Consider the following 14,104-nt stretch of genomic DNA (forward strand, 5'->3'; position numbering starts at 1 on the left):
TTTTGTTTGGCAATTGCCGACAACCAAAAAGTTGTCAAAGATTTCCGCTCTAATACCACAACAATCCTATGTTTGACGTCAAATACATTTACATCGACCATTTTCGAGTTACTTGATTAAAAGAAATTCAGATATTAATCACTAATACACACACTACAGAAAGAAACCCGACAGCACCCACATTCAGCTAAGCTTCGGCAAACTCCGGACAGCAGAATTCTAAGTTCGCCGACCTATATCGTGACGTTGCGTCACATGATCGCCCACTCAGCCATTCCGTCTTCCAGGGGCCGTCTCAAAACGACAAGTGCCCGACAATCACAAAAAAAGTTTGTTTTGTGTAACGACACCACTAGAGCACATTAATTCCATAATCATCGGCTATTGGATGTCAAATATTTGGTAATTTTATCATAGTGTTAGAGAGGTAAACGGCTACATTTTATCATTAGTAGCAAGTGATCTTTATAGGCCTATACACTATCCCACAGACAGGATAGCACATACCACGGCCTTTGATATGCCAGAGGCTCAATGGATGCGTTGTCGGATTGGGATCGATCCCCGTCGGTGGGTCCACTGCGCTATTTCTCGCTTCACCCAGTGCATCACGACTGGTATATAAAAGGCCGTGGTATGTGCTTGCTAGATAAAATGTAGCGGATTTCTTCTCTAACACTATGATACAATTACCAAATATTTGACATCCAATAGCGGATGATTAATGAATCAATGTGCTCTAGTGGTCTCGTTACACAAAACAAACTCTTTTTTGTGATTGTCGGACACTTGTCGTTTTCAAACGGCCCCTGGAAGACGGAATGGCTGAGTGGGCGATCATGTGACGCAACGTCACGATATAGGTCGGCGAACTTAGAATTCTGCTGTCCGGAGTTTGCCGAAGCTCAGCTGAATGTGGGTGCTGTCGGGTTTCTTTCTGTAGTGTGTGTATTAGTGATTAATATCTGAATTGTTTTGTTAATCAAGTAACTCGAAAATGGTCGATGTAAATGTATTTGACGTCAAACATAGGATTGTTGTGGTATTAGACCGGAAATCTTTGACAACGTTTTGGTTGTCGGCAATTGCCAAAAAAATACATAGCTTGATCTCTGACTGTAACGAGAGCGTGTCTATGTCCAAATGTCCGTCTAGCTCTCTTACAGTCAGAGTACTCGGGCTACAATCTGCTGACTGCTAAATCGTTTTTTTTTTTCTTCATAAAAACAGTTCTTTTTTATTGATTTCTTCCAGACATAAATTCAACCAAGCAAATTGCAGCTATATACTTTGTTCTTATGACGTTTTTCGCTTCTATACTTGAAAATAGTAAATAACACAACTAAATAGAGTTGTTGTTGTTTTTTTTTTTTAGTGAGCCGGGGGTAGACCGATTGTAAGCACGTGCAGGCCCGTAGGACGGATTTTCAAAGGGTGGGGGGGGGGGCTCATATTTATGGTTGTATAAAATGTGTTGTGCGAAACCGCGAGCGACGCAGGCGCCAAGCCCCAAAGCCCCATAAGGAAAAAAAAGGGAAGGGCTGAGCCTCCCCTACCCCCCCCCCCCCCCCCCCGGCTCCTACGGGCCTGACGTGTGTACTTTTGATTGCATCAACTATGTAGATTTTTCTGCATTGTTGGTTCAAGTAACAATTAAAAAATTTCTTCGACTAATAATTATAATAAAATTACATGGCAGTTTTAAAATATACTGATACAATTATTAAGTACCTCGACTCACCAGGGTCCCATGCTACATGTCTATCCACAAATTATTTATTTATGTATTTATTTGTTTACTTATTTATTTATCTTATTTTATTTATTATTTCATTCAATCCAGATACCGACTCCAAACCCTGAGTGAGTGCTCCGCAAGGCTCAATGGGTAGGTGTAAATCACTTGCACCGACCAGTGTTCCATAACTGGTTCAACAAAGGCCATGCTTTGTGCTATCCTGTCTGTGGGAAGCGCAAATAAAATATCCCTTGCTGCCTGTCGTAAAAGAGTAGCCTATGTGGCGACAGAGGGTTTCCTCTAAAAACAGTGTCAGAATTACCATATGTTTGACGTCCAATAGCCGATGATAAGATAAACAAATCAATGTGCTCTAGTGGCGTCGTTAAATAAAACAAACTTTACTTTATTGTTTTATTTTATTTTATTTTATTTTCACTATCATTTATATCAGATACATACAACTTCACTTGAAATAATATCTGATATTTACGAAGTTTTAAAACATATATGAGCCGTCACTCGTGAAAACCTACAACTTAGCATGAAGTCAGAAACGGAGTAAACGCGGCTCAAAGTTTGACATCACAAGTAAACGGTGAAGTAAAAGTTGGCATGCTGTTTGCGTTGTTTGTTTTGAAGAATGACATCTTCTTCTTTACATGGAGATCAGTTTGAAGTAAACATATATCTGTAGGCCTATGTAGAATAGTGTTTGGTTACTATTTTGTATTTTGTACCTGAGAACATTGGTCGAGATTGTTAGCGATACCATCAGCACTTTGATACACATGATTTACAAGTATAGGGAGAAGTCCTATATATCGATATGGTAAGCAAGTATCACACGTTTATATAACGTGCATGAATATACATAACATAAAGTTTAGCAACTTTTCCAGAGTGCTGGACCCACGCAACCCGATACCATCCTAATTTGATGTTTGGTCTAACATTTGAATAGTGTATATAACTTCAGGCCCATAGCCAGCATGATTAGCAGGGGGGGGGGGGGGGGGGGGGGGGGGGGGCGGGTCGGGATCGACATTTCATGGAAACGGAACTCATCAAACGCGAGCGCCGAAGGCGCGGAACCGTAGACGGGGGGGGGGGGGGCAGGGGAGGGGGTTTCCCCAGATATATATTTCTCCCATCCCTAGCCACGCAAGACAGGCGTATTCCATGACGTCAGCCCGTGCGGAATAACGCGGTCTTGCATAATCACGTGACTTCTGTTGTTTGAGATGATATTAACATTGGGTGACGTCACATAAACGGCAAAATTACGCAAGAAATGTTTTTTTTTTTTTTTTTTTTTTTTTTTTTTTTTTTTTATAAAAACTAGGAAACCTGCTGCCATAATGAAATTATAGTATCATTTTCATAATATCCATTTTTGGGTATGATATTTTCAATGGCTATGATTATTTTATTGTAAGATAAAAAATTAAAAATGTAGGTTTTTCACGTTTTCCTAAAATGCTTGTTTTTCATCTACTGGATGGAAGAAAAATAATCCTCCATTATGTATCCATGTGGACAGGGCTATTCCACCCTCGGGTACATAATATGATAATTATATACCCTCGGGTGGATATATAGATAGATAGATATATAGATAGATATATAGATATAGATATAGATATATATATATATATACATATATATATCTATATAAAGAACCCCTTGCCAAACAATGAGATAACGCCGGTTACACTCGATAATAATACACGAACTTTTGTTGCGAAACATACGTTAACAAGTTGCATTAAGTTGTGGTATGCATGTAAAATGGCCTGGTCACAGAGCCACGACAAGAAACTGTTTGTTTTCAGTCGTACCAATGTATTTATAATAAATGATACATGGCATACTTCTCACATCCCACAAACAGGATAGCATACACGACGTCCTTTGTTTGATCAATGGTTGGGACGGGAAATAATCAAACTTTCAGCAAATGGAACCTCAGACAGACGTTCTTGTTACGTTATCCCGGTCATTTGGGGACAAGGACTTTTATATGTAAAATCCGATTTAAATTTTTTTTTAATAATAATCATTTGAGCTTTCGGCGAGTCTAATCTGTTATAAATAAAACTTACATCTTTCTTAGGTTAAATAATCTTGCTTCGAATTTAAATAGTTGTATATGCAATACAGTTACAATACAGTACAGTTAAAAATACGCCATATAACCGTAACTAAAATGTGTTGAGTGCGTCGTTAAATGAAACATTCCTTTCTTTCTTTATTTCACTCAGAACAATGATTTTGTTACCACTGGCTACCTGTTTAAAATTTATCATCTCTTCATCAGCTGCATATAAACTGTACAAACATGCTGTATATTTTTAGATTGCGAGTGTATGTGACGTTCATGTCGGGGGTGAATAATTATGAATATGGATTACCCGTTTCGTCATTCGACAAGCAAGAAGTAAAACTACCCATCACTTTTTCGTCTCTTATAATTTGTAGAAAACATGGATACTTAGGAAGCATCAACTATGCGCCATTCTGTGTATTGGTGGATACTTCTGCTTTGTCTTCGTCCAGTTGTATCAGGTAAGATTTGTTACATCTAACACCAAGAAATAAATCATACTAGGACACACTAGAACCACACCAGTTTTAATACTAGTTGTTACCCGTTCCGTCATTCGGCAAGCAGGAAGTAAAACTGCACATAATCATTTCGTCTTTTATAATTTGTGGAAAATATGAATACTTAAGGTACATGAACTATGCAACATTCTATTATTACGGTTAAACGCACGTTTCGTGCTCTGTGGATCTGTATTAATTATTGCCTTTCCCAGTGGCACAGTATGTTTTCTTGCTCCTACCAATGAACAAAAGCATTTCGTCACAGCAGTCAAAGGAACATTGGCAATGAAAGACACCTGTCAGTTCCTAGACTCCAAGACATCACATGGCCATCCAGTTATCGAAACGTGTTTCCAGCTTCAAAACTAAACCGTAGGTATAAAAACATTCAATTTCACGAATGTTGCAGCTATGGCCAGAACCAAGAAAACTGTCCATTGTGTGCATTTGGATCTTAGAGTGTCCTTCACTGACAGCATCGCCAACTTAAAGGAAAATGTGTCTGTGCTTAACAAGTAATGTAATAAAGCCTGGACCACTTTTCCTGTATGAAATATGAGGCATAGAAGAGAAATGACGAACATATTCCTCTCAGGGGTGGTACTCACTGCCATTATAATGGAATACAGCCCACTAAATAATCTCACCTTCGTCCCCACCACACCATTAAAACCTTATTCCAGGTCCATGTGACTCATATGCCCTACAAGGTTCACTCGTGCAATATGTGCATTGGGCATATGCACTAACCAGTGTAATATGTATCCTGCGACTGTTTGCAACATAATTAAATATGTAAGCCACTTTCACCAAAGAGACAAGGTGGACATAACTGCCCTTGAAATAGTTATTAAATAGAAGGCATACTAGTGTAGAGTGTATACTACCAAATCAAATTCCATGGACGACAATGGTAGCACATGTGGCTAAAACAACATAAACACCACATATATAAATACTACAATCCCTCACTCTTAAAGTGAATCAGACAAAATTGGGGGTGAAGCTGCTCATTTCAGAGATAACGTGTAGCGTCTCTGACTATCCTAGTTCCGCACAAAATGTTAGTTTTTTTTTTTACAGGTACCACTCACATGTTTCAAGCACAAGGCTAACTGACACAGTAGTGTTGATGAAATACAATTGCATAATGTTTTTGGCCCAGATAAAACTTGTTTTTACACCCAACACACTCACATTTATCACCAATCTCAGGACTTGTGGTGTTAACTTCTCTATCAAAAGTTCGGTGCACCTCGAACTTTGACCCAGCTGCAAGTTAGTTGGTTTAGTACTACCTATAGTGATGACATACATGTTTCAAAAAGTGTTCAACTGTGTGTTTTTATGACAACCAGGATCTGGTATATTCTGACATAAACTGACAACTCCACTGAAACTGTTGTTTCACCAGTGCAACCTAAATAAATGTACACTTCATAAGGCATATATATTGTATACAGTTTTGTAAAAATGCAATATGTCATATTTAAAAAGAAATCTAATAAAAAAACAAAATACTCCTGAAGATATTCACTGTAAGTTAGGTGCGTGTGCTGAGCTATATATGTAGAGACAACATGGATATTCAATGTACCTCTGAGTTTTTTAAAATCATTCCACTGAAGCACATGCACTTCACTGACCCCTAGATTATGAACACCTTAATAGGCGCATCAAAGAAATATCAATATTAGACAAATACCGTGTCTGAGGAAGAACAAATCAACATGACTGCACCTGTATGAAAACATGTCTTAATGTCCTCAACATCAGTGTTGGGGGAAATCCTGTATGATGGGTGTGGATGTCTTCAAGTTACCAGGTGTGTTAATTTCAAATCCATGCTGATTTTCGAAAGGGACCATCAAAGTCATTGGCAGCCACCAATATTCCTGACTATATTTTATTTATAGCCTACTGTATCTGGAGGTTTTAAATATTTTTAAATGACATAATTACCTAAACATCTATTTTCCTGCCTTATTTTCTAATCCAGATGAATACAATAAGTATACTGGGTGTATTCCTACAATCTGTAATCCAGCATGTTATGTAGCAAGTAACATTGGGTAATACAGCTTTAAAAGTAAAACAAATTACCAACTTACTCCAAGGCAGACAATCAATTCTGGAAAAATTGGTTCTGAATCTACTATAAACTTAAAATGCATTTCATGAGAGCAAACTAAGTGATTATTAAAAAAATTATCTGGATACCTAAAGATATGTTTAACAAGTTACGTATAAATAAGAAGAGAATGCACGATAGTGCCAACAAATTTAATTATGGCTTTGGTAAAGTTTTCTTCAAATTTAAATACAATATTGCATAAAACTACAAATTTGTATAAAATATAACTTAGCGCCATATAAATATGTCAAAATTGCAATATAAATCAAGTTCTTTACAAATTTGAGTTTTCAGAATTTCATACATAAAAAAAAATTACTATGTTAATGGAAATTAAAGACATTAGCTCAATATTGACACATGCTATTTTTAATATAAAAATGAATTGCTATTAAAATCTAAGTTCATGTTGCTTAGATATATTACCATATTTAAGAGCTGTTGTATATGGCTAGTCAAATACCATGTACAAGAAATGATTCGAATTTTTACAGTTTCAATTATAGGCCAAAACCAACTTTTCCTCAGTGATAACTTTGATTCAAACTCCATTCAGAGCCATGTACAGTGGTCATTGTCATGGTCAAGGTCATTGTGAACTGGTATGGTCGAGTGATGGCTAATTAATCAATTAGTATAGATTAATTAAATTAAATAACAAAATCATAAAATGTTTTATTATCCACTGAATATGTGCTATAGGGTGTAAAAAATCAAATCACATAGACGACAATAGTAACATATGTGGCTAAAATCCTACCTAAAGCGTATCAATCGACATAAACACCACAGATATAAATACTACCACCCCTCACTCTTCAATTGAATCAGAAACAATTTGGGGGTGAAGCTGCTCAATTCAGAGATAACGGGTAGCGTCTATGACTATCCTAGTTCCGCACAATTTTTTTGTTTGCAGGTAGCCCTCACATGTTTCAATCACAAGCTTAACTGACATAGTGGTACTAGATGACATACAATTGCATACATTTTTAGCCCAGATGAAACGCTTTTCTTTTTTTACAACAAACACACTGACATTTATCACCAATCACAGTACTCATGGTGTTAACTTCTCTGTCAAAAGTTGGGTGCACCTCGAACTTTGACCCAGCTGTGAGGTATTTGGTTTAGTACTACCTATAAGGGTTTTTCATGTTAGACGCTTAAAAGGGATTTTTCTGTAGTGTTGGTTTTCTATCTGGCATGGAATATGGCCTCAGATTACAGTTATTCTCCCATTTGGTTGTCCAAAATCCGGAAATTTGACTGCGCAAGTAGTCTGCTGTTTGACTGTGATTATTTCATGGTAGACAGCTATGAAGTGGCAACTGTTTGACTGAAGTGACAGGGGATTGCATGTAGTTTGTAAACATGTGTAACTTGTTGACATTGAAGACTTGTTTGTGGTAATTCCGGCCCATGCAAAAGTAGTGCTTTTTGTGTAAAATGGGTGTACTCCGGTATGGTTTAGAGGGTGTGTCTGTTTAAACCAATATGCTGGAAGAAAGAGCTGGACAACAGGGGTTGTCCTTTTCAGGGTATGTGTCCCCCATGCAGGCAAAGGTACATACAAAACTTCACGGGCCTGCTGATATCAATAAAAATGTTATAGCCACTAAGGCTATATAAAAACATATAGCGAAATTAATTGTGGTCTGAGGCCATATCGTTTCTTGTCCGCCATCTTGGTTTACGTGGTTCGTTGAATACACCAGCAGGAAGTAAACAGAACACCAGGGAGTATAGCAATTGTGCAGCTAGAGTGGGACGGTGTTCTTTTGTCCGGTCCATTCTAAGTGCATTGCGGGAAGTGAGATAGCAGATTTTCTTTTGCCCGGCCTCTTTGCATGGAGTTGGGCAATTATTATTAGTAGTAGTATTCAATGCATCCAGTATATAACATGCGCTCTATTTATTTTCACTTGTTATATGCCTGGTGAGTCTGCCAGCGTGAATATTATAGTCTTATTTTATATTTAACTAAAGCATATTTATAGATTGGAATTCTTGTGATACGAACGTATGACATTTTGATCTGTTAGCTTTGAATGAAATTAGGTGCTTAGAGTTTTCGTACATTTATGATAAAGGTTACTTATCGTGGTGGTATGTATCTCAAATAGACTATACAAAGCAATCGTGTTAATACGTTAGTGTATTTGAATAGTGAAAACCAATGTGCTGACCGGCCACATGTGGTGGGTATTGGGAGCAACTTATATTTTATGCATGTGTTTTGGCAAACATAATAAAAATAAGTTAATTCTATAGTGCTAAACTCCATACACGTATATGCTCGAAGCACTCTTTATATTTAACAATGGATAGTTAAACTTAAAAGTATGAAATAGTGTTGGATATTGATGGCAACTTGTGTTTTATGTACGTGTATGACTAACATAATAAACATAAGTTCATTTGTATGGTACAAAACTCCATACACGTGTATGCTCGAAGCGCTCTTCATATTTAACAATGGATAACATATAAAACGCATGTAGTAATAAACACAGCAATTAAAAATAGCCCAGTATTAAAACTGAGTGGAAATTAAAAACATAATAATATTAGGTACATCCTTTTGACCCACTGGTTTGAAAACATAACAGCAGGCCATATTGTATTTCCAATTCCGAGCAATGCATCAATTTGTTGCCTAAACTTTAGTAGCTTAGACGAATCTATTTTTGTTTATAACTTATTACAGGTCTAGACAAATCGTCAGTGCGCTTGGTAAACGGTTCAAACGACAATGAAGGAAGAGTTGAAATATTGCATGACGGACAATGGGGTTCAATCTGTGATGACGGATTTAATAATACTGAGGCTCAGGTTATCTGTCGCAGCTTAGGATTCCAGAGGTTTGTAGATTTGTTGTTTAGATGGGTGATTTTATAATAGTTTCATTTAACAATCTTCTGTACCAAAAACGATTGGCGTAACAAGGCGTGCAAGCAATGGAAAGTGAAGCAGTGGATATGCTAGATCTTCCGGGGGAATTTTGAATGTACAAGATGCATTTATTGCGTTCTAATGTATTTTAATTATTATTATTATTTTGTCAGACATTTTTATATTTCTGAAGTACTATTTACATAGACATTTAAGCATTTAATATTACATGCATTTTTAAATCGATGTGCAAACAAGCAAATACTTAAATATATGGCAACTACACCTTGCACTACAAAAAAATATATATATTCGCTAGAAAAAAATATATGTTCCCTGGTTTGCTGAACAGTATTTGGTTTCTTGACAGTTTCTATTAGTAATAGCCAGATGTAACTCTATCCTTTCTTTTAGGTAGTTGTCACATATCTTTGTAATATTTAATATCATTTGCTATGATTATTGGCATACCAATGTGTGTGTAATGTTCACATATTAAGCTATTTGGACTTAAATAATACTGACACATTGCAGTTCTTGTCGAAATAATAAAAAAATATTCTGAGATCTCCTAAGTCCACGGGTCATACCCCTGTCTAAAAATCGGCAATTTTCCATGCCAGAAAACCTTGATGTGTTACTGTACATGATAAAGCTATACACAAAATTACAGCTCAATAAGAAATTTAAAAGTGAGACAGACGGGTGCTTAGACAGACAAGCAAAACCTATAATACTGTCCGGTTGGACCGGAATGGGACTAATAATAACAATAACAACAACAATAATAACAACAACAACAACAACAACAACAACAATAATAATACTAAAGTTGAAAAGTTAGTTTGTTTTGTTTATCGACACCGCTAGAGCACCTATAGTTACATATCATAGGCTATAGGATGTCAATCATTTCATAATTTTTGGCACGGCGAAAAAACAATCAGATAATAGTTCCATTGAGGTGATTCGATCCTACGATGTAAGCACTTCATACAAGCGTTCTACTGATAATAATATAATGCATATGATGACGATGATCATCATAATAATGATGATGACGACGATGATGTTGATGATGATGACGATGACGATGATACGATTATTTTTCCAGTGTCAATGCAAAATTCTATCGTCTAGCGCACTTCGGACAAAGCACAGGACCGATCTGGCTTGATAATGTTAATTGTACGGGCAGCGAACAAAACGTGGATCAGTGTTCTTTCCCTGGCTGGGGAATAGATGACTGTGCACACAGAGAAGACGTAGGAGTCAAATGTCAGTGTAAGTATTTCATATATCATATCATATCATATCATACAATATCATACAATATCATATCATATACGATAACATATATTATATAATATGATATACCATTTCATATCATATACCATATCATATCATATCGTATCGTATCGTCAAATAAAAAAGTCAAATTTGTGTGACATTGATATTTGTTTCACTGTCTTCATCTATTGACATCATAATTTAATTGTGTAGTTTTAAGACTAGTCAAGTTGTTATGTTCACTTTAAGGAAATAATGATCAAATCGAAAAAAAAAAAAATCAAAAAAAAATCAACATATTGATTTGTTAAAAAAAACCATAATGTCATCACTAACAGTCAACAGCAGTAACGTATGCAGTAAAACTAGAAAAAAAGTTACCTTCATTGTTTTTCCCATGGATGTTTCATATTTTTTTTTTTCATCCCGCAGTCACAGTATTCATTGGCATGATATGATGATCAGATAAATCTCTATATTTTTGGTCACTGACCAAAAATATAGGTCACGTGACCTAAGCCCGACTCGACTGAAATAATTCAGACTAGATTTTCAATAAACATACTCTTTAAATCATTTGTTTTAGTACAGTAAATGCAAATCAATTTTAGTTTTGCGATAACAAATGTATTATTTGCGATTCGCCATTCTAACCGTCGCAGGATAAAGCCGATACCTTAAGACAGTAACCAGTTATTCCCTATATATATATATCACATATCGTATTATCCTAATTATATCGTATCATGTATCTTATTGTATCGTATCGTATCATATCATATATCATAACATGATGTCATATGTTATTACCCCAGTGGTCACTCATAACGGGGAAAATATGTTTCATATTTGCTCAGTGAGAAATCATAGGTACTTTATCACAGGATAATATACCATTTCCCAATGACACTAATACATGATCCGGTGGTCACTGCATTGAGTTAGCCACTGTGATTGAAAGTCCAATGTCCAATAAACATTCAGTACTATTTTTGTTTTATTTTACATGATAAAAATGTAGAAAAAAGTACAAAATTCATTCCACAGCTTAATTTGTTTCATATGCTTCTTGAAAACTACATTATGACGTTGATATAATCGGGTATTAAAAACACTTCATCAGGACCATTGAAAGAACAAGAACACCACTAGAGCACATTGATTTGTTAATCATCGGTTGCTGGATGTCAAAAATTTTGATTATGTAGTTTCGTGTTTTAAAACTTTGCATTATAGGCGGGGTAAAATCCTCACTTCGTCCTGGCCCACCGGCCTCGGTGGCATCGAGCAGGCCATCGGTCTACAGGCTGAAAGGTACTGGGTTCGGATCCCAGTCGAGGCATGGGATTTTTAATCCAGATACCGACTCCAAACCCTGAGTGAGTGCTCCGCAAGGCTCAATGGGTAGGTGTAAACCGCTTGCACCGACCAGTGATCAATAACTGGTTGAACAAATGCCATGGTTTGTGCTATCCTGCCTATGGGAAGCGCAGATAAAAGATCCCTTGCTGCTAATCGGAAGAGTAGCCCATGTAGTGGTGACAGCGGGTTTCCTCTTAGAATCTGAGTGGTCCTTAACCATATGTCTGACGCCGTATAACCGTAAATAAAATGTGTTGAGTGCGTCGTTTAATAAAACATTTCTTTCTTTGTTTCGTCCTGGCCTGGAATAAAACGCAAACAAAAACGCGTAGGATAGGGTGCAGTTAAAACAAAATAAAACAAAACAAAAATAGTACTGAATGTTTATCGGACATTGGGCTTTCAATCACAGTGGCTAACTCGATGCAGTAACCGCCGTATCATGTACTAGTGTCATTGGGAAATGATATATTATCCTGTCATCAAGTACCTAAGATCTGTATATTTCAGTATCTGTACGGTTAGTGAACGGATCAGGAATACGAACGCAAGGCAGAGTTGAGATTAAAATCAACGGAACATGGGGAACTGTCTGCGATGAAGGATTTGATAGCAAGGATGCTTCAGTCATCTGCGCCATGATGGGATTCAATCGGTAAAAACAATTTTCCAACTTCTGCATCTAATTTCTCTCTATGGACGCATTCCATTCTCATAAATACGTTTGTGCATACAATCCACACAGTAATGTTGCTTCGTCTTAAATGTTTCTGACAAAAAAGTACCTAGGTTTTTTCCAAAAGCCTCTATAGGTTATATCAGAACAAGAAAGAGAATCAACAAAACTCTGATCCGATATCATGTATGTATAATCGCTTCTTTAAATCGCTTTAAATACCCACACCTAGAACAGATTATGGCTTCCTTTTAACAAGGAATCAAATTAGATTCAGTGGTATAATTCGTCGTTTGAACAATTCACAAGCTACACCAGTAGTCCAGTGTGTAAAATGAAATGAGCTGTCTCTTCCAGTTCTCCTCTGACATCACAGAGTTTGGTTTGTATGGTTGTTTCAATAGGCCACTCAGATTGACTCAAACCTTGATAGGTTGGGCACTGCTGTAGGGTGTGCTCCGTTGTTTGGTCTTCGCGTCCACAGCTGCTAGTAGGTGAAGGTGCTATCTTGAACATTTTGAACATGTGACCATTTAGTCTGTTGTGGCCCGCACGGACTCTTAAAGCTGTAGTCCCTGGAATATTTTTATTATTTAATCATTTAGAATAGATGATCCAGTTCTGTTTGGTACATAAAAGGTCCATCACATCGCTATAGTTTCGCAATGATCGCTTATCTACATTATCTAGGTCAACTACAAACGCAATGGCCAGCTTTGTTTTTCTTCATTTAGCGGAACGCCAGTAGAACTGGGACTTTGCGTGATTTTCGCAGGCGCTGAGCGTCTCACGTGATTTTGAACAAATTTAACTCTCTTGATTGAGAGGTCGTCTCATATCTCCAAAACATATTTATATCCATAGAGGTATGGTACAACATCTTGCCGGGGATCGGTGGGGGATTTGCCTAGAAATTTTGACAGTGGCCAGCGGTTGGCATACGCGTTACATGTAAGGGGGTGTTAATAATTATGTAACGCTCTAGGGGTAGAGGAAGAGGATGTTGTGCTCAATTTAAGTAACATTTATCAAGACTATATGCTATTTCTATTCATTACTTAGACCTAAAAAGGTGTGGGTTTTTTAATGTGCGGCCGGTCTAGGATCGATCCCTATCGGCGGGCTCGTTCCAGCCGGTACGCCATGACTAGTATATAGAAAGCCATGGTATGTGATATCCTGTCCGTGGGATGGTACATATAAACGATCCCTTGCTTTAAAAAAATGTAGTGGGTTTCCAAGGTGCGTGTGCAGGGATTTCAACGGAGTTGGGGGTTATAGACTGTGTTGAGCGAAGTTTATATGGGGGCCATGCTTCCCCAGAAAATATATTTTAGTTTCTTTTAGCTTGGGCAGGTAAGGGTTTTGACCCCAAATACCCTCTCCCTGGACATGCACC

The 14,104-nt window shown here is 37.1% G+C and overlaps 1 protein-coding gene across 1 annotated transcript in view; it reads left to right on the top strand.

Moving 5' to 3' along the window:
* Positions 1 to 4,177: 4,177 nt before the first annotated feature.
* Positions 4,178 to 14,104, top strand: part of LOC121385825 (deleted in malignant brain tumors 1 protein-like) — a 73,658-nt gene continuing 63,731 nt past the window's right edge. Inside the window, exons 1-4 of the mRNA XM_041516614.1 lie at positions 4,178 to 4,306; positions 9,193 to 9,346; positions 10,492 to 10,661; positions 12,540 to 12,684. Of these exons, the coding sequence (XP_041372548.1) occupies positions 4,249 to 4,306; positions 9,193 to 9,346; positions 10,492 to 10,661; positions 12,540 to 12,684 (527 nt within the window). The 5' untranslated portion in view covers positions 4,178 to 4,248. The remainder of the gene's footprint in view (positions 4,307 to 9,192; positions 9,347 to 10,491; positions 10,662 to 12,539; positions 12,685 to 14,104) is intronic.

Source organism: Gigantopelta aegis, chromosome 12 (assembly GCF_016097555.1).
Source record: "Gigantopelta aegis isolate Gae_Host chromosome 12, Gae_host_genome, whole genome shotgun sequence".
In the NCBI taxonomy this organism is placed as follows: Eukaryota; Metazoa; Mollusca; class Gastropoda; order Neomphalida; family Peltospiridae; genus Gigantopelta; species Gigantopelta aegis.